General features: G+C 44.0%; 2 protein-coding genes and 1 long non-coding RNA gene across 4 annotated transcripts; 2 read left to right on the top strand and 1 right to left on the bottom strand.

Annotated features, from left to right (window-relative positions):
* The first annotated feature begins 1,713 nt into the window (after positions 1-1,713).
* Positions 1,714-14,701, top strand: per1b (period circadian clock 1b). 2 transcript variants are annotated; one of them, XM_063900647.1, is made up of 20 exons: positions 1,714-1,898; positions 6,242-7,098; positions 7,253-7,506; positions 7,686-7,807; positions 7,909-8,110; positions 8,222-8,416; positions 8,505-8,583; positions 8,726-8,832; positions 8,986-9,139; positions 9,261-9,522; positions 9,611-9,719; positions 9,820-9,979; positions 10,071-10,174; positions 10,445-10,591; positions 11,184-11,525; positions 11,619-12,391; positions 12,473-12,665; positions 12,789-13,002; positions 13,119-13,269; positions 13,357-14,701. In XM_063900647.1, exons 2-20 carry the CDS (start codon positions 6,671-6,673, stop codon positions 13,606-13,608), a joined length of 4,248 nt encoding a protein of 1,415 aa, XP_063756717.1. In that variant the 5' UTR covers positions 1,714-1,898; positions 6,242-6,670; the 3' UTR covers positions 13,609-14,701. The 2 variants fall into 2 exon arrangements, with proteins under 2 accessions (XP_063756717.1, XP_063756718.1); XM_063900648.1 differs by lacking the exon at positions 10,445-10,591.
* A 1,849-nt stretch (positions 14,702-16,550) lies between these two features.
* On the top strand, positions 16,551-24,058 carry pcolceb (procollagen C-endopeptidase enhancer b). Its single transcript, XM_063900743.1, has 9 exons — positions 16,551-16,665; positions 17,826-17,934; positions 20,186-20,444; positions 20,609-20,733; positions 21,656-21,792; positions 21,956-22,578; positions 22,670-22,750; positions 22,887-23,057; positions 23,560-24,058. The coding sequence occupies exons 1-9, from the start codon at positions 16,580-16,582 to the stop codon at positions 23,688-23,690; spliced, it is 1,722 nt and encodes a 573-aa protein (XP_063756813.1). The 5' UTR covers positions 16,551-16,579; the 3' UTR covers positions 23,691-24,058.
* On the bottom strand, positions 18,703-19,861 carry LOC134876007 (uncharacterized). Its single transcript, XR_010167314.1, has 2 exons — positions 19,572-19,861; positions 18,703-19,218 (listed from the first exon to the last, which is right to left on the bottom strand). It is a non-coding gene; the product is annotated as an uncharacterized LOC134876007 (long non-coding RNA).
* Positions 24,059-25,703: the final 1,645 nt, after the last annotated feature.

Raw genomic sequence — 25,703 nt, 5'->3', positions numbered from 1 at the left:
CCCCTTTAGAGTAATTTGATGCTTTCTCAAAAAAAGGGTTAATTCCTTTATTATATATCGGTAATATATTAACACTACAATCTAGCCAGACCTGTACTAGTGAGTAAACCTGCAGATATATGCAGCTGTACAAAAACCATGTGGTTAAGTCTCCCTGCAATTTCCAGTAAATAAGCTTAAAGCAGGCTAATGCACTCCACCCTGAAGCAGAGAGCCCAAGTAACCCAGTTAAAGCTGAAGAAAGTAGCTCATTTGGACACGGGCCGACAGAGTTTTAAATATGGCTCGAGTGGTGGCACCATGATGAACCTGGGACAGATAGAGATGTGCATGCATAAAAATGTATGTATTTTTATTTTGAATAATATCCCAACTCAGTAAGTAGGCAATTATTGCAGTTTTAATTTGACCGCTTTAGTAAAAATTATAATATATCATTACCTTATAAATGATAATGTATCATAGTGGATTAAGCCACCTAGCAGTACATAACTAACATAATGTGATGCTTACGCAGATGGATGCATTAATAATATCAAACAAGTAACATAGGCATGATTATTTCCAATTCTGCAGGATGAGGACTCTTCCCATCACTGACTATACATTTGTTTGCTGCCATGGCAAAGATATGTAATACATGTTCATTTGCAGTGTTTATTACTGTTATCTTGATCAAATATTGATGCACAAAATAATCTCGACCAAGATAAGAAGATTAATTCATGCTGATATGTTGATAATTTCTTAATAAGGTGTATTTTTGTTGTTCTATGTGCATTGGGACACACTAAATCTACTCCCATTAAATACTAAAGTGGATTTTTTTGTAGTAATGATTGTTTACACACTTGCATGTGCCCTACATCTTCACTGTTTACAGCCTTTCACCAACCACACCGCCAGCCTCGTGCCTTTGGAGAGGGCATGCAGAGCAAACGACGTCACCATCCAGGAGCACGTTGAAATGTGCATGCCGAGGCTTTGCCGCAGCCGTAAGTACGAGGCAAGCGCGCAGCAGCAATATTCCCTGTGTGGATTTGTGCTTGTGTAGGAACAAAATAAGGCTTTTTTCCCCCTGGATATATTCATTTAATGTAGTAAAATAAACGTGATCATGACTGTTTTAAAAGTGCAATTTGCCAATCAGCTTTGGTAACAAATATAATTATTTTACATTTGAAAGTAAGCTATCAACAAGCTGAATGGGCATACATCTCAAAAATCCAAACATTAATTGCCTAATGACAATAATAATGTGTTCTATTTGAGCTTTCTACCTCATGTTTGTTTAGTTTCCTCTTACCATTTACATTTGTTATTCAGGGTTGATGGTTGATAATGATTACCTCCATTTATGATATGATATTAACACGAATACACTGATTAATTTAACGCTACTCTTTGATTATACTGATCACAGTTACTACAGTATAATAACATAAGGTGTCTTTCTCTACAGAGAATTACATTGCGATGGTAATACCCGTATTACAGTCAACCAAGTAGGCCACTAGTGTGAAAGAGGGATACGCCTTCTCATGTATGTTTGGGACTAAACTCAGGACCAGACACACTGCAACGTGATCCCAGAGCCCCGTGATGCAAGCCGCGCCCCTCTCAGCCAATCAAAAAGCGCCTGGGCGGGTCTGGGCGGGGCCATCGACTCATTCTGTCCAATCACGGTGGATAATTCAATGTTACTTGCGAGACCATCCATTGGCACGTGTGTCCCTGCGTGTAAACTACTGTAGGGGGGTCGAGCAATATTTTGAGAGCATATGCAGACAGCTGAGCAAAGGCAGTAGTTGCTACAAGGATTTATGCTGTTCCTTATTGACTTGCAAACACCTTACCGTGGAATATCAAAGCTGTTGTCGTTTTGAAACATATCTAAGGTAAGCTGCTCGTTGTTATATTCCCTGTCAGTCGCTCTTGCCTTGAAGCTAACGTTAGCATACTAGCTGTCACTTCGCACTATCAGCGTATTCACGACAGCTCTTGTCCCATTTATTTGACGGTTTTATTAAGTAGATACAACAATAGATACATGTGTTTGGATGTATTAAGCGATAAAGCTTATCAGACAATCTACTGCGAAACCAGTTGGCTCGTTTAACCCTTCACTGTCGCTGACAGCATCATGACAACAACACGTTTATAACGTTAACTCTTTAGGGTGAAAGCAGTCAACACCGCTAATGACAACGCCTTCGAATACCAGATTCCTCCACATTCCACATTTTCTTTCTATTCTTTGACTTGTTTTTGTGGTGTTGTTGACATGCATGTGCGTATTTCACAATGTATTCACTTATCAGCACCAGGGGCGTATACAGCGCTGCAAGAGGGTCGCATGGATCCTCTATGTGTACAGTGTCGCCATATGTTCAGCTGTAAATGCACCGCACTTATCTGTTATTGCAAAGTGATTGACATCAATAACACACCATGGACGTTTGCAAAATGCAAGGGTAATTGCAGGGCCTTGCAAATACCTCACTCTTAAATGTGAACGCAGCTTCACAGCAACATCCAAAAAGTTTGCATATGCAAAGTAATGTAGAAGATAAAAAAGAAACGCTGCTTCACCTAACCTTATTGCAAAGACCAAACACATGACACTTTCCCCACCAACAAGTATTAATTGTGCATCGATGGCAGTAGAGGTGACATGGCTGGTAGTAGCACAGGTGGTTCAATCTGCATTTTAACTAGAGGATCACATGTTTGTTAAGGACTGACTCGTCACTTGAAACAGGACGAGTAAACAGCTTACAGTTTTCCATCTCGGTGACACTTTATGTTTCAGTCATTTATATGAGAATGACTCACCAGCAGCACCTCGGTTGGACTTTGATGGTTCTTGCAGCACAATTGTTGTTTGAACACAGTGTGATCTGTTTCTGAAAGACTTTGTTTTTCACAGATTTTCTAATCCACTATTAACGTGAAGGAAAAAAAAGCTTAAAACAAACACACACAAAAAGAAGATGTGTGGATTGAACACGATTTCATATTTTCAATGGCAAGAAATGCTTTTTTCAGCCCCTCAAATGTAAAAAAAATGCATGCTTTCTCTGTTCATATTACTATACTACAATATGAGGAACATTTCTGGTTTGGGACTGACTTCATTGACTATGCTACTAACAGACAACAACTGTTTGATTGAGGGAATGAATTAATTTTTATCTGCAAAATGTTTCCCAAAAAATTAAGCAATTACAGGAAGTACAAAATCCCATTTAATCCAAGTTTGCTGAACCACTTTATTGTGCCCTCATAATCTTCCCAGTGGGTTATTGTAATATAGTGTAGCAACTAGGATTACGTGGTAAATCTCTGCAGTTTGGAAGTTTGCTCACTCCAAGAAAGTATAATCCAGGGTGTAAAAAAACCGTATAGACTTAATAATACTTTTTTTTAATTAGTGTGCATTTCTGTTTATAATACTGTAATTATTATATTGTAATGTTATTAGTACTAAGGCCATGAGTTTTTCTCATCACTTAACTATAGCAAAGCTTGTGTCTCGCCGTCTAATAAATGAACATGATGTTCAGTGCCCCTAACTGATCGTGAAACAGTTGTCAGAGTGTCTTTCTCCCCTTCCATATCAGAAAATAAAAACTGGAGGCGGAGCTGAGACCATTAAACGTCAGTCAGCCAATAAGCAGCCCAGTCTCTGGGGCTCTCTCTCGATTGGTCTGGCCTATGAGAGATGGCAACCAATCAGAAGCCGCCAAGCCTTGCCGAAAGCACCACCGAAGACACGTGCAGTAATGTACACAGAAAGTGGCACAGGCAGAGAGCTGATATTCACTGGAAATTTAAATGTCAATTTATTCCCCGAATACTAAGATAGAAGAACAAAACCTCACTCGTTTTCTGAACCGTATTGGTTAGTGCGAACATATCTGTGAACATGTCGTGATGCTGTGAAGGAGCAGTACAGGGCGGGAGGAGATCACACATGTTCATGCACGGTGAGCTACGCCACACCTTCCTGCAGCCCTCAATGCAGTGAGGAAGTGAAGTGCTTCATTATCTACAACAACATGTGATGTGATCCTCGTTCTGTACAAGTTGTATCTTTATGTTATCTTTTGTAATCATCTGATCAGCTTGCTGAATGGAATCAGTGATTGTGCATCTTATCATTTTATATGCCGGGGTCATGCTGTGAACACTGTCTTTGATGCGGCCTATTAGCTGCGGAAATGGTGGTGTGTTCTTTATTTGTCTGATGAAGAAGTTCCCCTGTGATAAAGATGAAAGGAAATATAAACACACATATAATAAATGCAGTGTTATTCAGACGTATTGACTGCAGCTAGGCTTGCAACTAACATTTGATTTGATCTTTATCTATTTTCAATCAATTGGTTAGTCCTCGTGGAGATGTTCCTGCTTCTCCTCCTTCTACTTTCTGTCTGTTGCATTAACCAACTGCCCCCAAATGTCCATATGACCAATATAGAAGACAGAAAATAATAACCAATATTCAAATATAAAAAAGTAGGACTGGCAAAAGTGTTCCCGTTAGTTAGAATCATTTCACAACAACTTCTATTCTCAAATTTTAGAAACGCGAAAAAAGTTTGAAGTGTTTTGCTTTCAACGTTGACCCCTCTTTATTTAGTGTGTTCTTTTTCCTTCTTTTTCTACATTTGTACGAGTGATGCTGCGTATGCTTTCCCACACTAAAATAGACACATCCTGACATAATCAGAATCTGACTGGGTGCATTTCCTGAGAATAATTCGAACAAGCGGGTGGCATTGTGCCTCAGTGGTTCGCATTGTTACCCCACACTGTCGTGGTTTCAAACGTGACCTAACGGTTTCCGGCATGTCAGCTGGGGAGTTTTCATGGCGACCCTGTGTTTCTGTGGGGTTTCTCCATGTGCTTTGGATTCCTCCCACCTTAGCCATTCATGAGGTACACTTGAAGCAATATCGATGTGTCTTGCTGTCACCCAATGCTCACTGTGATTGGCTGTAGTAGCGGGGGGGAGGGGGGTGGGGTTGCACCTGTTAAGCAAATAGCCAACTACAGCTAACATAGAACACAGGTGCAAGTAAACAGCCTGTACACTGACACTTCCCCCCCCACCACCACCACCTCTACCCACCACCGTGTGGCTTTTCCATCACTTGTCGAAGTGTTGATGCCAGCCTGCCTCGACGCCTACTCACGCCCTGCTTGCATATTTCGCGATCATTATTCCTCCTTCCCTCGCCAATTTCAGCCTTTGCACAGTTTGTCACATGCATCAACCCAACATATGCAAATTTTCATGAGGTAGCATCATATGAATTAGTTTTAAGTTGTTTACCATGATCTACTCCTAAGTGGTTTGCTTTGGTTATGTCCGTATACTGAGTCATATTTATCATTAGCTGTGTGCATCCTCTGTTCACATATAATGAGCAATCTCCGGCAGGTGTCCACTCAGCCATGTGCATCAGAACAGGAAGCGTTGAATCAGTGCAGGGACATAATTAAACAAGTCCTGATCTAATTCTGCACTAAAAACATCACTGCGCACGTACAGGAGCAGGTAAAGCTGCTGTGGGCAACCTAGGTGTAAGGATTGAGGACAGGGCCTGCGTCTTCTTCCGGCTTAAAGGATTACGGGGAGGACTCTTTGCGCATGGAATAAATAGCAATAATCTTAAACTTTCGAAGTTAGTGGTCTGATGTATACTTTTTAAGTTACTATTCACAAATACACCATATTATTGTAATATTCCTCTTATACTAATCTTTGTTTCGCCCCCATGGCGCTCTGTTTTGACTGTCCTCTGGGTGAGATTGGATTAAGCTATGGCGATTAACAAGTGACGCTTGTAATTTCAGCATTAGCACTAATACACCTGTTCTGAATTCAGATGCATACGCACATGCTGCATGCTTATAGGAGCAGGGGATTATTGTGTTTAGGATGGGGCTGTGTTTTTTTTAAATTTCAGATAATCTGTGTAAAAGGCTAACAGATGGGGCTACGCTGCCACAACAATCGCAAACACTTCTGAAAAACATTCTTTTTCCAAACCCAGGCTGTGACAGCAGTCCATGGCTACATTTGAAGCTTTGAGGCCACCCCGATAAACTCATCATAAGCTTTCCTTTACCTCTCTTTGTAGCTGTTGACCTTGGGAAATTTGTGTAATCATGCAGGTAATAAAACTTAATCTTTTGTCTCTCCATCTCTCTCCTTTCTCCATTATCTCAGGTGACCTTCATCTGAAGCATCACATCTCTGAAGAGGCAAGAAGACGAGATACAGAGTGTTCTCTGCTCTCACCAAGAGCTGTTTTTCTCACTCTCCCTCACAATCTCTCATCCCATCTGTTGGAGCCCTTGTGCCAAGGCTGCTCCGTAAACAGAAATTCATCTCTTGTCGGCATCACTTGAGTGACCTTTCCAGATAATTGCACAGTTTTTGGAAGCCTTCGCTTTTGGTCATTTGCAAAATGTTTACAACCATTTGAATTTTTCTCTGGTTTTTGCACCAGAAACAATGAATTTCTCTGTAAACGACAAGCCAATAACCATGATTCACCTGTCTATACATAGTAGACCCACTTAAATCAGAGTTATTGCTGTTTTCACCTTGGCTGACACCTTTAAAAAAGCTGCTCCAGCCTCATCCTACTCTAGTATGAGTTATGACAACTCTAATTCATTGCCCAGCAGCAGCACTCGAGGGCGAGTGGCAAGGGCCGACGAGAAAGAAAATGAACAGGAAGCAGAATCAGAGGAGTTAAACTCTCTGAAAACGAGCAGTGTTCAGCCCAGCGCTAATGGCCCCGCTCAGGAGCAGGGGAGTGGAAATGGAGGCGACTCCACTGGCGGCTCATCTCCCAGTGTGGGGTCGGCGTCCGGAGGCTCGCCCCGAGACCGCAGGGGGCCCAACTCAGATGATATGGACGGACTCTCCAGCGGAAACGACTCCGGGGAGAGGGAGAGCGAAGGCGGGATGGAAAGAGACGGCGGGTCACGTGGGCGCCAGTCCGTACGCAGCTCCCACAGCTCGTCAAACGGAAAGGACTCTGGCATGATGCTGGAAAACACGGAGAGCAACAAGAGGTAAGAGAAGGAGAAGAGACAAAAATAACCTCTGAAAAAATATGCATAGCAACAGTGTTTTAATCCAAAAGGCTCTTCTTGCACCACATGCGAACTGCACATCTGATCCAGCGTGTAAAACTCACCATCATCCTCTCTGTCTCTTCTTTCTCAGCTCCAACTCCCAGAGTCTCTCTCCCCCCAGCAGCTCCCTGGCCTACAGCCTGCTGTCCACCAGCTCCGAGCATGACCCCCCCTCCACCTCGGGCTGCAGCAGTAACCAGTCGGCGAGGGTGCAGACCCAGAAGGATCTGATGAAGGCCATCAAGGAGCTGAAGCTCCGCCTCCCAACGGAGCGCAAGGCCAAGGGCCACACCAGCACCCTAAATGCACTCAAATACGCTCTTCAGTGTGTCAAACAAGTCCGAGGTGAGGGGGGGTTTTTTGTTTCTATCTTAAGAATGCCACATGTGACTATTTTGTGTTTTAAGTGTTTTTTTGGAGCTATAATGCTTGTGTTTGTGCCATTTGCTTTGAGCTTACTGCAATATTTAATTGTTTCTTTACCTATTTACCCATCCTGACTAATGTATGGTGAATGTTTACAGCCAACAAGGAGTACTATCACCAGTGGAGCGTAGAGGAGTGCCAGGGCTGCAGTCTGGACCTGTCTGCCTTCACTATCGACGAGCTTGACAACATCACGTCAGAATACACACTCAAAAACACAGTAAGTTCTTAAGAATATTCAAGAATAATTAGTTCAAATGAATATTATTCCAGGCTATTCTCCTTCAATGAGTGTCTAAAGATGTGTTCTTTCCCCTTCAGGACACTTTCACCATGGGCGTGTCCTTCCTGTCGGGGAAGGTCGTGTACGTATCACCTCAGGCCTCATCCCTGTTGCGCACCAAGCCAGAGCGTCTCCAGGGGACTATGTTCTCTGAGCTTTTGGCCCCGCAGGATGTCAGCACTTTCTACAGCGGTACAGCACCCTGCCGCCTGCCAAACTGGGCCTCCTGCATCGGGTCAGGTGAGCGGAAAACAGAACGAATTTGGGGAAGGGGTTCGAAAAAGGAAAAAAAAGTTGTGATTTCCGACAAAATGTATGCTCAACTCTGCCTCCTGCTCTCTCTCCTCTCAGCTTCTGCTCCAGTGGACTGCACTCAGGAGAAGTCCATGTTCTGCCGGATAAGTGCCGACCGGGCGCAGGGCTGCGAGATGCGCTACTACCCGTTCCGCCTCACGCCCTACCAGCTCACCATCAGAGACTCGGACGACGCTGAGCCACAGCCCTGCTGCCTGCTCATCGCTGAGAGGGTCCACTCCGGATACGAGGGTATTTACTACAGCTGCTCTATAATACAGCTACAGTCTATACAGTCTTGAGTACGTATTTCTCATCTGTTATATCTTCTTCCTCTCAGCTCCTCGTATCCCTCCAGACAAGAGGATCTTCACTACAAGTCACACCCCGAGCTGCATCTTCCAGGAAATTGACGAGAGGTCAGTAATTCAAACATTTTTATGGCTATTACTTCCATAAAAGGAACAATTAAAAACCCAATCTCTTTAATTCATCACTTTCCATCTGTGAGTATCTGTGAGTTTGCTAATACATCTAATCTAATACATTTTGTGTTTGCAGGGCAGTGCCACTGTTGGGATACCTGCCTCAGGACTTAGTCGGAACCCCCGTCCTGCTCTACATTCACCCGGAAGATAGGCACATAATGGTGGCTATACATGAGAAGAGTGAGTAAAGCACGGCACACACTGTAACTTCTCCTCACATCAGTCATATTCTTTTATGACTCCAGGTCTCCAAATCCTCGAGTCGTTTCGGCCTCCAGAAATGATCACTTTAGTATTTTATTCTCATACATGTCTGCACTTTTGTCTCTTTAGTCTTTCAGTTTGCAGGGCAGCCGTTTGACTATTCGCCCCTGAGGATGTGTACCCGAAACGGGGAATATTTGACCATCGACACCAGCTGGTCGTCCTTTGTCAACCCCTGGAGCCGGAAGGTGGCTTTCATCGTAGGACGCCACAAAGTCCGAACGTAAGATCAAAAACATGACCTACGTTCACAGAGATTAAGAATATTATAATAGCTCAACCCCTGCCATAGCAACTTCAGGTGTCTTCCTCTTGTGCTAAATGTCGCTCTTTCCCGTCTCCAGGAGCCCTCTGAATGAAGACATGTTCACGGCGCCACAGGGCTGCGAGACTTGGACCACCACGGCCGACGTGGTGCAGCTGAGCGAGCAGATCCACCGACTCCTGGTGCAGCCGGTGCACAGCGGCAGCTCTCAGGGCTACAGCTCGCTGGGCTCCAGCGGCTCCCGAGGGTCCCGGCGGTCTCACCAGCAGCACCTCAGCGCCGCCTCGTCCAGCGACAGCAACGGCCCCGCCACGGACAAAGCGGTCGCTCTGCGCAAACCTGTGAGTCTAGCTACATTTTTGTCTCAAAGTGTAACAGAAATGTAAGATGAATGCCCGTCTAACGTGTTTGATGCGGTTATTTTTCTAGATGACTTTCCAGCAGATCTGTAAAGACGTCCACATGGTCAAGACTAACGGACAGCAGGTTTTCATCGAGTCTCGTAACAGGCCAACGCCCAGGAAAACCTGCAGCACAGGTAAAATAAAAGCACCGCTACGCATTACTGTGTCTTGATGGTCTTCCAAGTAAAATTCCTCACATGTAATGCTTCCCGTTCCTCTCTTCTTTCCGTCCAGGCACAACAAGCGTCAGAGCAATCAGCAGTGACCCAATCAGAGGCTTGATAGCCGACATGACGATACCACCCAAAGCTTTGCTCCCTGCTCCACTCGTGCCAAAGGAGCCTCCTACCGGCTACTCCTACCAGCAGATCAACTGTCTGGACAGCATCATAAGGTGTGTGTGCGAGCATGAAGCCATTCTGTGTGTATCTTAGCATTTCTTTAGGGGGTTCTGACACTAATCCAACATCCCTCTCTCTGCGCAGGTACTTGGACAGCTGTAACATTCCTCACACGGTCAAAAGGAAGTGTGGCTCTTCCTCCTACACGTCTGACGAGGACAAGCAGCAAGATGGCGGCAACAACACAGGTATTTATTTCGCCTCATTACGTCGGTGTGTAGCTTGGTGTTTTAACTTAAATATCTGATCCACTTATTTAAGTTATTTTCTTTAGTTTTGGTCGGTGTGTTTTTACCAACAAAAATACCTATAGAACATCTTTTTGTTGTGGATTTTGTCTCGTGAACCGCCTCCTAGATGAAGATGAAGCATGCTCTGTTGGTGTGTGTTGTCTGTGCTTCTGTGTGGACGGAACACGATCACTTACAGCAACTTGTTGGACTTGTTTTCCTCTGCAGGTGGTTCAGTTAACCTTGTAAGTGAACCACCTCCTCTGCCTCCCCTGACCATGGCCACAAAGGCAGAGAGTGTAGCCTCAGTCACGTCGCAGTGTAGCTTCAGCAGCACCATCGTGCATGTGGGAGACAAGAAGCCTCCTGAGTCAGGTGGGAATCCTCAACACTCACACTCTCTGAACCCTGCAGTCTGGTCACTCAGTTTCTTTCATATAACGATTCGGGGTCGCTGCATGCCTTCAATTTCATTTAATAGCCTTCAATATCATTCAGCTTTTCATTTGAGATGCTTTCTTTTTATTATTATTTTGCCTTCCTTACTTGTTTTGCAAACAAACTGACCAAAAAGTGTTAAGTATGATGTTGCAGAAACCTGTAGTCGCATGGTTAAAACTGCAGATTTTGCTGATTTTTGCATTTTGTTTCTCATTTTGGTTAATTTTGTAAATTCTTCCTGGTTCTCCTCCTCTTCTGTATTTTATTTTTTCATTTGTTTGCTATCTTTTTTTGGTCTTTGCAAAGTGACTATATAACAAAGTACTACTGTCTTTATCTTAATTTGCTAACATTAGCCATCATAAGCTAACGGTCGCACCCGACCAAGAAAGGCTGAATCAACAAAATCCAAGATTGTCTTTGATGTATTTAACTTTTCATTTGTTAAAAGATGTTGTTCTTTCAGAAGTCACATTGCCTCGCTTGACTGTCCTAACACCCCTCGTTGCTTTTCCCTCGATCACAGACATCATCATGGAGGAGGCTCCCACTACTCCCAATCCTGCTCCTTCTACGTCCGCACCGACTGCTCTGTCGAGCGGTCTGACGCCTCCCGCTAACACAGCCGTCGCCTTTCCTCCTCTCCCTCCACCTCAAGCCTCTCAGCTAGAGAGGGACAGCCGGAGGAGCAGCAGTGTAGGAGGGGGCCGTATGGGCCTCACAAAGGAGGTGCTATCTGCCCACACCCAGCAGGAGGAGCAGGCGTTCCTTGACCGCTTCAAGGACCTCAGCAAGCTGCGCGTCTTCGATCAGACGGCGGCATCCACTCTGCACTGTCAGAACCCGGCTGCCAATCCTCTGTCGCGAGGTACTGACTCCCACCCTCTGCCATGTGTCTGTTACACATTCGTTGGTAATTTTTGTTAAAATTGCAAACACTGACGTCTCCTTCTCTTCCCAGGAGTGCGTTGTTCTCGGGATTACCCCGCCGCGGGCAGCAGCACCAGCCACCGGCGAGGTCGAGGCGGGAAGAGACTGAAACACCAGGAGTCGGCCGAGCAGCACAGCTCTCTGCACCTGAGCGGGAGCCGGCATGACCCCCGAACCAGCACAGCCCCCATGCCTGTCAACATGCCCATCGGACCCCCGACAAACTCCTCCTCCTGGCCTTCTGTAGGCTCCCAGGCCAGCATTCCCGCCGCACCATTCGCTCCGGGAATGCTTCCCATCTACCCCGTTTACCCACCGATGGCACAGCCCATACCCGTCCCAGATCCATCCCGTTTCCCCCCTGCCCAGATGGTTCCTCCCATGATGGCCCTCGTTCTGCCCAACTACATGTTCCCCCAGATGGCAGCCCCCATTGCTCAGCCGGCCCCCACCACCGGACACTTCTACAACCCTAACTTCACATACCCCACCCCAGTCGTCCCAGTTATCTCTAACCCAGTGCCGATCCCAGCCACCTGCGCCCCGTCCCGCAGCAGCACCCCCCAGTCCTACAGCCAGCCCCCTGCCGACCGAGAGGGCGCAGAGTCCCCCCTCTTCCAGTCCAGATGTTCCTCACCGCTCAACCTGTTGCAGCTGGAGGAAACACCGAGCAACCGGCTGGAGGTCGCCACGGCGCTGGCAGCATCACAGCAAGCCCCCCCCTCTGTTCAGGGGGGAGCGGCTGGGGGACAGAGCTCAGCCAATCAGAGGAGCTCTGATGAAATCTCCAAGGAGAATGAGAACGTAAGGACACAGGTTTTAGAAACACTTGTGTATCATTTAAAGTGTGTGTTGGAAAGATTTTTAAAACGTTTTTCCCATCAGGGCGAGGCTAATGAGTCCAACAACGATGCCATGTCCACCTCCAGCGACCTCCTGGATATGCTGTTGCAGGAAGACGCCCGCTCGGGCACCGGCTCAGCCGCCTCTGGTTCAGGGTCCTCAGGCACGAGGTCCTCCGGCTCAGGCTCTGGATCCGGCTCCAACGGTTGCAGCTCTTTTGGCACCAGTGGCATGAGTGAGTAGCCTTATATTACCATCTCAGAGGTTTCCAAAATAGACCTAAAAAGTTTCAAAATGCATGTTGTATGTTGACTAGTCTACTCACAATTTTACTCAACTTACTGCTTTGTCCCTTCAGGCAGCAGCCAGGGCAGCCACACCAGCAAGTACTTCGGCAGCATCGACTCATCAGAGAACGATCATTCCCGCAAACAGCCAGCAGGGGGCAGCAGCAGCGCAGGCGGAGATGGTGCAGAGGAGCAGTTTATCAAGTGTGTCCTGCAGGACCCCATCTGGCTGCTGATGGCCAACACCGACGACAAGGTCATGATGACCTACGAGCTGCCTGTCAGGTAAGACGCTGGGCAAAATGCGACCTATTATCCTAACAGCCTATTGACAGTTTGACACGTGCTGTGAGTTCGTACGCTGACTTTATTGACTCTCTTATCTCGTATCTGTTCAACAGAGACATGGAGACTGTGCTGCGAGAAGACCGCGAGGCGTTGAGGAACATGCAGAAACAGCAGCCACGCTTCAGTGAGGACCAGAAGAGGGAGCTGAGCCAGGTTCACCCCTGGATCCGCACAGGACGCCTGCCCCGAGCCATCAACATCTCTGTAAGTACACGGCAACAAACCCTGAGCGCTAGGAAACATCAACATGTAGAAATGATGGGTAACAATGTGTTTCTGTCTCTCTTTCAGGGCTGTACAGGCTGCAAGTCCCCCCCCTTCGAGCCTCCCACGGCTCCATTCGATGTTGTGATACACGAGATGGAGATGTGCAGCGCGCTAAAAGCACGAGAAAATATTGCTGGAAAGGGCAATACAATTCCATCAGAGACAGCCATGGAGGAAGCTCACCAAGACGACGAAGAGGAAGCAACCAAAACGCAAGACAGCAACCAAGAAATGACAACCGAGGCCTCAGAAGCTGTGAAGGAAAGTCTCACATGACTCACTAAGGAGGAGGCCAAAGACGAATAACGCTATGGAGACATTTCCGCGCTGATGAGCAGAACACGTGCACCTTCCCAGACTTCTTGTGCCCAAAAATAAATCACTGCACAGAGTTAAGTCGCTGAAGCGGGAGGAAAAAAAGGTGCATATTGATCGAGACAACTTCCGTTATTGCTGGACAGCACAACACAACACTGCATATTGAAATGCCTTGGAGGCAGGACACACGCACTTTCCTCGTTCTTGGCATGTTTATTGAAGCTGTAAGATAGACGGGAAGATGAATGTGCATCAGAACGACGCCTTTATGTAAAAACGGACGTGCAATGTCCTCGAAGTTTCGCTCACGAGGGAAAGAAGGGAGGTTTCAGAGACTTTTCTGAATGTTTTACAGGTCATGGAATCCTAATCCAATCCTGTTTCTCTCAAAGACTTAATTTTGTCAATTTTTGTATGTATAAAATGTGCCCTGATAGAAGAGAAACCCTCGTTCGCTCTATTGAAAGATATAGAGCGACAGCCAGTTTATTTTGTAAACTGTGTATATTTTTATACTTTCTGCCACTGCGAATTGTGATAGGATAAATGTCTTAAAGAGTGTGTACTGTCCCGTATCAGTTCAGTCTTTACACAGACATGGTGTTTGTTCTGTTGCTTCACTTGAGGGATGTACAGTGAATGTGTGGGACCGTGTGGCAATCGCCAGGAGACTGACCAGGACTATAAGGTCTCTCCTCGGCCGGGCATTAGTAGGAGCATTGGGGAGGAATCCCCACAGTGAGAAACGGACAATATCTCTCTGAGAAGTGATGACAGTATTCGCTGAAAACGGAGCTCTGAATCCTGGAAAGGGAGGGTTCCTGTGTAGCAAGCGCTTGCACACGGTTGCAAGAAAGAGGTCGGCGACGTTTCTCTCTGAGAGATTGGAATGTTAAGTATATTTCCTCCTGTCTGTCCCTATCGCTCTACCTGTGACACTGTTCTGGTCATGTGATATCCTTTTGCTTCAGTCAGTGGTGTCCGCAACAGTTTCTAAATATTTTTGTGAAATTCTTTGTACAAAAAAGACAATAAAAACGACTGGAAAATCCTTTAAAATGTGAAGATTTTTTTTACTGCACTTGTATTTTTATGATTACATCTCTTCGCAGTCTATTTTAGTCAGTGGGTGTTTTGCTGCCGTCGGCCTGGATGGGCCCGGAATGAACTGGAAGCTGAGAGCGGATCATGGCAGCTGCTTTCCTCAGCGAACCACAGTCTCCCTCTAGTCAGCTGTGGTTTCTACCCAGAGTGGTCACCGCAGCTTAAAAAAGACAAAGACGTGCCCTCGTTCACTTTCTCATTATGACAATGACAGACATAATAGTAATGTACGTGGGTCATTTTGCGAGAGAGCTGATGTTAACTGCTATTTCCTATTCAATTCTGAATATTTCTCCAACGCCTGAATTCCCAGTACTGTGAAAGGAATATAATCAACATAATAACCCTCAATTGCAGAGTAAATGAGGTTTATTTCCCAAGGTAGCTTTCAAAAACCAGTATTTTAATTGGCTTCAAATTGGCTCCCATTGTGCTGACAACGAGGTTCAGCATCTAATTGGCGCCGAACACAAAGCAGCTCAGACTCATAGGAATGCCGTTGGTTTTATCACTAAGTATCTGCAACACAGGCAAACTAAAAGTTCAGTTTATTTAACACCGCCACGTTTTTATGGATTAACTACCATGTAAACTAGCAATAACACTTGTAGACCTAAATAGAGAGGAAAACACACGAGAGAGTCTGAGACAGGATGTGACACGTGAGCAAACATATTTATATTATAAGGGGAATGTACAAATATCATTGCAAGCGATATAATAGTCTTTATACAAAACTATGCCAACGTCATTGACACCATGGCACTATAGAGGAAGAGTCAGAGGAGCAGCAAGTCCAGCTGTATTCAGACAGGAAGACAAAAAATGTCCCTTTACATCATTCGCAAAAAATGGTGGTTTGGGTTATTTAGGGTGATTGTTTTCTTTGAAATTGAACCCTTTCATGGTCTGCACTGGTTTTAGTCCATTTAAGATTTTCTTTTTCAGCGCTCCTTTATAAGCTGTTCCCTAAAAACAAGATGGCGACGGCAAAAAAATGACGACCATCAATGTCCGAAACCAATGAGTGACAGCTTAGTGTCCACCTCTTACACTCAGTCCACGTCAGAAATGTCTTGTATTGCGTTCTGTTTTAACACCGTAGGATTCAACCTTTCAGGACCATGACCGCATGTTCAACATCTTGGCAATCCATAGTCCTCCATGAGTAGATGTAGATGTATATTTCATAGGATAAGATAAGAACCACGACGCTAAAGACAAGGTCATGGGATCCTTTAAGTTTTCATTTAGGTGCATTTTCTGGGGCCCATGAATATCTGTGCACAATTGTACGACAAACCATCCAGAGGCTTTTGTGATATATCTGTCTGGACCCAAGTGGTGGACCAACCAACCAACCAACCAACCAACCAGCAGACTGACATTGCAGGAGCTTGTGAATAGGTGCAGTGAATACTTAAACACACATTAAACAGTGGTACTCTGTCCATCAGCACACACCTGCAGAAGCATACTTCCCATATATTCCACGACCCTGTTGAACAACAACACAGAGCATAACAAGCCCACTGTACTCTGAACTGTACATACGTTGCTGTTGGCCATGGGTTAGTGTAATTAATGTTTTCCTTGTTAGCCTGTATCAAACAGCCTTCTGTCCTCTCAAAAAACACATTTATTCCCCCTTTCCTTTCTTCTCCTTCCTTCCATAACACACCTCCTCCTCCTCACCCATCACTCCTCTTCCTCTCCTCCCTCCTTCTTTTCAACCTTGCGTCTCTCCACGCCCCTACTCTGATTTTTGTTGCCTCCTTCCTCTCTTTCTCCTCTCTTGCTTTCCCTAACCTCTCAGGACAGCAGGATGGAGGACAGGGTGTGGATTGTGTGCCTTCTTGTCACTCTGACGCTGGGATGGACTGAGGCTCAAAGTCAGGACAACTACACCAGGTACGCTGAGAGATTTTACACTCAATGTCTTAAGGTATGTGTGTCAACTCCACGGCTATCAATGTCCTTCTTGTGCATTGGTTTCCTTGCCCTCATCCTGCATGTGCACATGTGGCATGCTGTTTTCAAGCCCACATCTGTCTACATTAACTACTGAGTTTTTTCCTTTCCTGGTACTTATGATTACAGCAAGCACAGTAGTAATATAAGGTTGCAGTGTTAGGAAGATGTGGTTGGCGTCATACAAAATGACAGCGTGCTGTAATTGATGTAGTAATTAAACTGGGCAAATGTACAGTGGTTTGTCATCATGTTTTTGTCAAACCTGAAAATATATTCAGACTTTCTCCCTTAAAATCCACAGTTTTGGCTCGTAAGAAATGCTTGTTGAACCTTGTGTTTGCACCGCTATGGCTTCTTCCACACATATACAGAGTGTAAATTGAACATGAGATAAACAAATGCCTGTGGGTTGTTCAGCTCCAGATGGCTGAGAAGGGAGGGACTCAATGGCCACTGTTTTTGTTTTGGCCAAATTTGGCTTTGGGCAAACAAAGTAGACAAACAACTTGTGGCTGAAAAACGTGACAGAACAGAAGATTGTCTACAAATCATATTGATTGATCTCAAGATGATTTATTTTGCCAAAAATACCAGAATTGAGCTACAGATTTTAGTTTTCAGATAAAACACAGCAGGGAGAAACTGACACGACGCCAGTACATCTAAATTAACAAGCCTGCTGCAAAATGAAAGGTTGAGGCTTGCTCCGCTTTGATCTGTGTTTATCAGAGTGTGGGTGACCAACTCCGTGTGAGTGGGCAACTTTCTTGTGGTACAGCAAGGGTGTAGAGAAAGCTCACGGCACATATATTATGTATCGACAGTCTTCCTGGCTTAGTTTTACCAACTTTTGAAGAAAACACACAGCTAGGAGAGTTCATTTGGAACCTCCCCAGACCCTGAGAACAGAGATGGACTGTGCCCCTGTGGTTTTCAGTGTGTGTGTGTGTGTGTGTGTGTGTGTGTGTGTGTGTGTGTGTGTGTGTGTGTTTACATCAATACTCAGTAAAGCCGTTTTTTCTCTTTTTTTCATTCAATGCAGCGTGTAAAGGTAAATGCAGTTCATGGTGGTTGTGTGATACCTTTTTTTTTTTTAGGCCCATCTTCCACTGTGGAGGCCACCTGGTCACAGACTCGGGCATTGTGGCCAGTGAAGGATTCCCCAGTGCATACAAACCCAACAGCAAGTGCACCTGGTACATTACTGTGAGTCATTTTCAATCACTACACCAGTACATTTACCAAAACAAATCCAATTCATTCATAATGTGAGGGGAAACTCAGCTAATACCGGCTAGCTTCATTTGCACATGCCACGGTCAACAAATTACACTTTCATCATCTCATTAGTTTGTGAAGTTTGTCATAAAATCAGCAAACCAACCCATTAATGTTAGCTTCACACGCTTCAGCTAAGAAACACAGCGACTATCATATACCACATGTTTGCTAATATAAGTCACCATTAGCTGCTGGTCATAGCAAGAAACAGTAGTGGAAAAGTGTATTGAACTAATCATTTTCTGGCTTAAAAAGCTTAAAATGTTCACTTTTCAAAGAATAAATGTCCTTATTTTGTCTTTTGGATATTACAGCGTGGCATAAGGGCCTTTTTTCTCATTCATGCCTCCAGTTGTACATGGCAAGTGACACTTATTCTAGGCTGCATTCAGTTCCAAGTTAAAATTACCTAAAACCCTTTCCCAGCTTTATATTTGGAAGAATAAGCTTAACCCCTTGACGCCTGAATTTAAATGCAATTATGTTAAAAAATTTATTTTATGTGTTTTTGCTTTCAAGCAGATGCTAAATTAAGTGGAGATTATTAATTTCAATTTAGCACATAGAATAGATATAATTTTGGGTATGATGCAAATTAGCGACAACAGGCATTAATGGATAAAATAGTAATTTGGGGTATGATGCAAATTAGCGACAACAGGCATTAATGGATCAAATAGTAATTAAAACACATTTCCCATCTCAGGCATGTAATTCATTTTATTGATGCCAACATATAATTTAAATTAAAATAGTATTAATTTCATGACAATATGTCAACAGACATGCAAAACTCATGACAATGACAACAAAACAACAATAAAAAAACAGCATGTAGAACTGTGTGTAATAGAGAGAGAGTGTGTGTGTGTGTGTGTGTGTGTGTGTGTGTGTGTGTGTGTGTGTGTGTGTGTGTGTGTGTGTGTGTGTGTGTGTGTGTGAGAGAGAGAACGAGAAAGAGAAAACACTTAGAGAGAACAAAGGATGTGCCGAGCTGTCTTACTCATGAACTCAGCTGTCAAAAACTCATGACATCATTAACCATTCATTATAACAATGAAAACAATAACAATAACAAGAACAAAACAGCTAAGGTTGTAGTAGGTGCTCTCGCAGCAGTAGCTGCAGAACTGGTGCTAGGGACCGCATCAGAGTCTCCATCAGTGCTGCCACTGTCATCACTGCTGCTGCTGCTGCTGCTTTCATCACCTGGTGTAAAAAAAAAAAGTCACTATTGAAAAGAGCAGACATTTTTATTTATGATTTATGAGTACAGTTGTAAGACAGAAAAGTTCTTTGAAAACAGCTTTCCATACTTCGAGGTCAAGCTAAATGAAAGAAATAAAAGGTCACTATTGAATGCAGACATCTGTATTTACATAATACAAAACATGTACTCATTGTAACCAATGTAGACAATATGGCCGAATGTAGCGAATTCGCGACACACAGAATCACTTCAAATAACTTCAGAAATATCTGTCAAAACTATTCTATTCTGCTTCGTTAGCTGCACAAACAAACAATAAACAGCAAAAATATTTTTTTTTTCAATAACTTACCTCAAATAGGACCGTATATTTCGTATTGCTTTCTCCACTCGTTAGCGTCTAACCGGATATGCCCTCCTTCGTCGACCGGGTGTAAGTTCCCACTCTTTGACCGGTCCTACGAGAAACTAGTGCTTGCAAAACGTTCCTAGGTCCGTATCGAAGAGACATGAACCGGCATTGGGGGAACACATGCACGATCTCGGCTGCATTTTTAATAGAAGCGGTTTGAGGCGAATTCGCGACAATAGGCGTTAAGGGGTTAACACAAACACACAAAGGGTAAGGCCAACAGCCTCCCAGCAAACTGCCAAACTCTGTGACTCATCAGCGAAGGCCTTTCAGTATATCATCTCAGCCTGAGCTGGAACATACCATCTGCCAAGGTAAACATAGAGGAAGATGGACTGATACAAAGCTCTCAGAGAGTACCTAATAACAAAGACAGTATTAATTTTGGATGTATTAATGTCTGTTAACAGTCAAAATGTATCTTTGGCCAAACATACCCAACTCAGTTCACAACTTTAACAGAAAGATATAATATAATATTGACTTTATACATCATTTGCAAACACAACGACGGCTTTCTTCCTTGAAGTCTTCCTTCCTGTTGCCCCCTGCAGGTCCCAGAGGGTCATGTAGTCATGCTGTCTTTCCGCCTCTTCGACCTTGAGGCCGACCCCACCTGTCGGTACGACTACCTGGACATCTACAATGGTCACACCCGCTTGGTGCAAAAGCTGGGTCGTTTCTGTGGGACGTTTCGGCCCGGCGCAATCATCGCCACCTCCAACACCATGATGTTAGAGATGGTGTCCGACGAAGCTACTGGAGGAAGAGGCTTCATTGCTTACTTCAGCGCGGGGAAGCCACATGTGGAAGGTGTTGACGTGTAACACCACAAGCTTAGAAAGACACAGGAAGGCCTTTGCAGTTTTATTTAGAAATGACATAATTTAGATAAAAACATTTTGCACGTGATTAAAGTTCCCTTTCTTTGATCAAGTTCAAAGTGTATTAGCCTTTCTTCTTCTTTATTCCCAAAGAGAACCAGTTCTGTGGGGGACGTCTGACGAAATCGCAGGGCTCTGTCAAGACGCCCAACTGGCCCAACTCTAATTACCCAGCAGGCATCAGTTGCTCATGGCACATCTCCGTAGAACCAAGTAATGTAAGCATAACAGAAATGGAAGTAGCCTAAATGTGGGGCGAATTTTAATTGCATGTATGCGTGAACGTTCCCTGACGCGTGTTATCATCACTGGACCTGTGTTAAAGTGGAACGGAAATTTCTATGGATTCCTAGAGTTTAATTTGACCTTGAAACTTGAAACTTATTTTACCAAAGAGAAGAAATTATAAGCCTGCAGTGATACCCCTATGATAGAGACCTCCATGTGGTGAGTTTAATGAAGCTCTATGTTAGCAAGCTATAGCTTACAGTAAGGAAATACGCCAGCCTCCACACCAAGAGAAGAATTACAACTGAATAGCACCCAGACACCAGGTCCTAACAAATGCTATTTTTTGAAAAGGTGCAAATGTCTTAAAACACTAGTTTCGTCCAGCCTTCTGTAGCTTCCACCTTCAAAGGGTAAAGCTAACTTAAAAGCACATTATGCTGTCTCAAATTTGTAATGCTGTTAGGTGACAGAAGGCTTAAATCTGGTCATAGCAAGTGCCTTGCAGGCTTGTTGGAAAAGGGAAAAAAATATATATATTCTAGGTGTGTTATGAAGGAGGGAAATGAGAAATACAAATAGTAGTAAAGGGGCCCATCAAAAGGAAATGTTCAACCTCAGGTCCCAGAGTTAGAGAACGTGTGTTGGGGTCCGTGACAGCGGCCTTCTGACGGAGTTCAAATGAAAGACTTCATTGAGCGCCTGAAGGTGTGTTCATGTGTGCCAAGAGATTGAATGAGAGGGGAAGAAGCGAGAGCGAGGGAGAGAGTAAATGCCCTTCTGTATTGCAAGAGTCTGCCCCTTCTCCTCCTACACCTCCACTACCTACTGTATGTCTGTATAAACCAGCTCACATCAACCATTCCCCGTCATAAATGTCAGAGTTTGTGTTTATTCCCACCTCTTCATCAGGTGATCGAGGTGAAGTTTGTGAAGCTGGACTTGGAGCCTGACACGTACTGCCGCTACGACTATGTGGCGTTGTTTAACGGGGGAGAGAGGGATAACTCTCGGCGGATTGGGAAGTTCTGCGGGGACAGGCCTCCAGGGTGAGAATACTAGTCGTTAAAGGGCGCAAAAAGGTTGCTTAAAGTTGCTTTGTAAAAACTCTCCCTGATATTTGTTTTCATTTTCACGCCTTTCGCCTTTTCTATTAATCCTTTTGTCCTTCCCTACATTTCTTCTGTCTCTTTTTCCTCATTCTTTATATAGAACAATAGTGACAAAGGGGAATGAGCTCCTTGTCCAGTTCATCTCTGACCTCAGTGTGACCTCAGATGGCTTCATGGCCTACTACTCCAGTGTGCCTCGCGGGTCTCGGACACCAACTGCCGGGGGAGACTTCATCTATCGACCTCAGACCACATCGACAACACAACGAACAGTCGTGGCACAAAGCAAACCCAACAAACCAACCCCCAAACCTAGACTGAGTCTCAAGCCTAAACCAACCCCAAAACCAGCCAAAAGACCACTGGTAAAGAAACCACTGAAACCTCCGCCACGCAAACCTACCATCAAGCCTGGAGTCAAACCCACGGCTAAACCCAAACCAGCTAAAGCACCTGTGAAAAAGCCTGCACCTAAACCTGGAACTAAACCTACAACCAGGCCTAAGATTATTAAGCCAACACCTAAACCAAGCATCAAGGTTAAACCCACACGTAAGCCTGCACTGAAGACCAAACCCACATTGAAACCTGGGGTAAAACCAGTAAAGCCAACCCCTAAGAGCCGAGTTAAACCAATAGCCAAACCCAAGATTAAGCCTAAAGCTACGCCCAGACCTCGTGTTATCAAGACGGTAACAAAGAAGCCTACTGCGAGCAAGAAACGTAAGATGAAGTGGACTTGTTTTAACCATTCATTGCACACCTGTAATGAGAGGCAACTACATGTGTCTTGTGTTTGTTGTGTTTCCTTTAGCTGTACCACTGAACCCACTGTGTACACAAGCCTGTAAGAGGACAGGAACTCTCCAATCCAGCTTCTGCCCTCATGACTTTGGTAAACCACATAACCTGCCGCCCTATTCTTCACATAACCCAACAACATGAGCATCATTTATTGTCAATGGAATTGGGGATGTGCCTTTTGTAAATCAAACCTCATGTATTCTTCTTCTTATTCCTCCTTATTTTAGTGATTACGGGTAAGATTACTTCTTTGACCCCTGGTCCCAGAGGCTCAGCGACAGTGGAGGTGTCAATAATCAAGGCCTATAAGGCAGGACGCTTGAACATCGCCAAATCAGGGCCCATGATGTCCGTCACACTGACCTCCACCTGCAAGAGATGCCCCGGGCTCATCAAAGGTATAGTAGATTACACATAGTATTTTTTCTACGCACAGCCTCGTCTGTTTGTGTATATTACACACACTCAAGCAACATTTGCATAGACCCTCACCTTGACGGCAAATGGTAAAACTTGACTGGTCAACTGAGGGGGATCCTGCATTAGACATATTAATCATACAGAGGATAAGAAATGAATGACTGTGCATCAAATCATGTGTTGTTAAAAATGACACAAATTCTTCAAATAAACAAATAAATATCATCTTAACTATTAGAAACTTAGAGATAGATATAGCTTGTAGTGCGTGAAGTCAAGAAGGACAGTAAATGCTGCTATATTGAATCCCTTTTAAGGGGAATAACATGATTTTGGCTTAAAAATTAAAGAGCACAATGTCTCACTGTAAGCGGACGATGTGATGCCAATATAACCCAATCATAAATGGCAGTAGGTTTGTAGAAAATAAAGAATAGTGTGACTCAGCTGACCATAATCTGTTGACGTTCTCCTGTTCAGGCCGGAACTACGTGTTGATGGGAAAAGTGGACACACAGGGCAACGGCCTCCTCAGCCCCTCCAGCTTCACTCTCCTCTATAAACCCATCCACGCCAAAGCATTGGCCAACATCGCGAGCAAACCGTGCTGACATCGCCGCCCAACCCAGCAATCAGAGGGACAGCCCTGACCGTCTCTCTGAGAACATGTAGCTTGTTGGAAAATATGATGAGTGTCACCCAAACATAATTTTTTACACGATGCATGAACAGTGATTATAAACACATGCATCAGTGTTATATTTTGTATTTTGTATGTAAATTATAATATTCCTGTGATAAAAGATTCACTGAATCCTGTTTTGGTGCTTGAGGTGATTTTATATCTCGTTTCTGGTATTTTCCTTTATACATATATACAGTTATACAGTAATGACCCGCAGTTAAAATGTATATAAAGCACATATGAAAACACACAGATGATTCTTTTTATGTTAATGTCATTAAATATACAAACTACCCCGGTTTTGATCTACTGTGTTGGTTTGTTTTCTTTGAGTTCAATCTAACTTTATTTATCCCTGCTGTGATGGAAACTTCTAAAGCAATGGAGACCGAGCTCAGAGAGACCGGAAGAGCTGGACCTTTGATGGCAAACACTGAAACACAGTTGCTGCAGCCACAAGTTGACACGGCGGTTGCCCCGACCAATTCTGAAGAACTCTACTGCAATATGAGGTTTTAACCAGTTCAAAGTGTATAATCAACATTCCTCATCAGCGAGACTAGACACATATGGACCCTGAATCTAACTAGAGCTGTCGTTCATAGAAAATAATGTACGCCAGGGAAACTACGTTCCAGAAAAGAAGGGCTTCTAGACGTCCCTGAACAATAATCTATCTCATGACAGCTTGTGCTCAGTTATAGACTGGCAACACCAAGGTAGTATTAATTAATTGAGCTGTCTTTGGCTCTTTTTGCTGAAACAAATGAAAATGTCCCCTCTGTGGGACGAATAAAGGAATTCTGATTCTGACCAGACTGCCCCGCCTTAAGGGAGATAACAGTGAGCCTATGCCATGGGAGAAGACACAGTGAAGGAAACAGTGATGAACTGTGTCAAAGGTTACCTATAAGACAAAAATTCCCTTACACCTACATTTTCTCACATTACCACATTTTCAGTTTTCATGTCAATAATTAGATATTGTAATTAAATTGAATAAACAGCCAAAGACACAGCTAATTTAGACTTGGCTGAACAATGCAAAACTCATCAAGACCATCTTGGAAACTGTTCCAACGAACAACAACTGTGCACTCGTCTGAATAAACTCTTAATTTAATGATAAATGTTGCATCCTTTAAAGTAAGCAATCATTCCTTGACTTTGAGAAAGACCCCCTGTCGGTCAAGAGTCTGCAATGAACGGCTCCTGACTTTAAAGCGATTGAAATCATTTAATGTTATACTGTATGCCTCTCTCCCTGCCACACCCTCTTTTTGACATGAACACAAACGCTGCCACACATTTACAACCATGGTGGTAAAAAAGGTTAAGAAAAACAAACAGTTGATGTGAATTTGACTAATGCAATGACAAGAGGTCACAAACAGATGTTGTTTGTCTTTGTGTTGGGAGCATGACTTCCCGTATAAGCGTTAGGGCGACTAGCGGCGTGTTGGAGTTACTGCAGGTCCTGAAACGTCCTTTGAAACAAGTGACACTGAGAAATGTATTTCTATGTTACTGTATGTGTACTTAGAGAAGCTGAAGGCTGTGTCTTCATTGCTGCTGCAGTTTTCTGTATTTTTTTTACAGATTCTTTATTGTTGCTGATGTACCAAAGCGAGATAAGAGATTATAACTAGTATCCAAACATTTAGTCAGATAATAAAATGCTGTTTTTAAAAGGCAAAGCATGGTAATAAACCATGTATTGCTTGAGGGGAGTTAAGAAACAATCATCTTAAAAAGCAATAAAATTCTGATTCTTTTTGTTAAAATAAAGTCTCAAAAATACCCCCAATAACGCACGAAAAGGTTTCCCTAAATTATGTAAATAATCTCAGAAAATAATGTAAAATGTCTGTAAAAGTTAAAAAAAATAATGTGTAATGTCTAAAAATGGTTAGAAATAATTATTGGTTTACATTCTTCT

Source organism: Eleginops maclovinus, chromosome 14 (assembly GCF_036324505.1).
Source record: "Eleginops maclovinus isolate JMC-PN-2008 ecotype Puerto Natales chromosome 14, JC_Emac_rtc_rv5, whole genome shotgun sequence".
NCBI classification, from domain to species: Eukaryota; Metazoa; Chordata; class Actinopteri; order Perciformes; family Eleginopidae; genus Eleginops; species Eleginops maclovinus.
Note: the sequence above shows the minus strand (reverse complement) of the source record. Positions and strands in the feature narration are given on the sequence as shown.

What these genes read in the sequence shown, in the direction of transcription:
- pcolceb (XM_063900743.1), top strand. Translation starts at nt 16,580, where the DNA reads ATGGAGGACAGGGTGTGGATTGTGTGCCTTCTTGTCACTCTGACGCTG. An exon ending in TCTCCGTAGAACCAAGTAAT is followed by an intron (nt 20,734 to 21,655) that starts GTAAGCATAACA and finishes CCTCTTCATCAG; the next exon opens with GTGATCGAGGTGAAGTTTGT. An exon ending in ATGCCCCGGGCTCATCAAAG is followed by an intron (nt 23,058 to 23,559) that starts GTATAGTAGATT and finishes TCTCCTGTTCAG; the next exon opens with GCCGGAACTACGTGTTGATG.
- per1b (XM_063900647.1), top strand. Translation starts at nt 6,671, where the DNA reads ATGAGTTATGACAACTCTAATTCATTGCCCAGCAGCAGCACTCGAGGG. An exon ending in GGACGCCACAAAGTCCGAAC is followed by an intron (nt 9,140 to 9,260) that starts GTAAGATCAAAA and finishes TCCCGTCTCCAG; the next exon opens with GAGCCCTCTGAATGAAGACA. An exon ending in ACCTACGAGCTGCCTGTCAG is followed by an intron (nt 13,003 to 13,118) that starts GTAAGACGCTGG and finishes TCTGTTCAACAG; the next exon opens with AGACATGGAGACTGTGCTGC.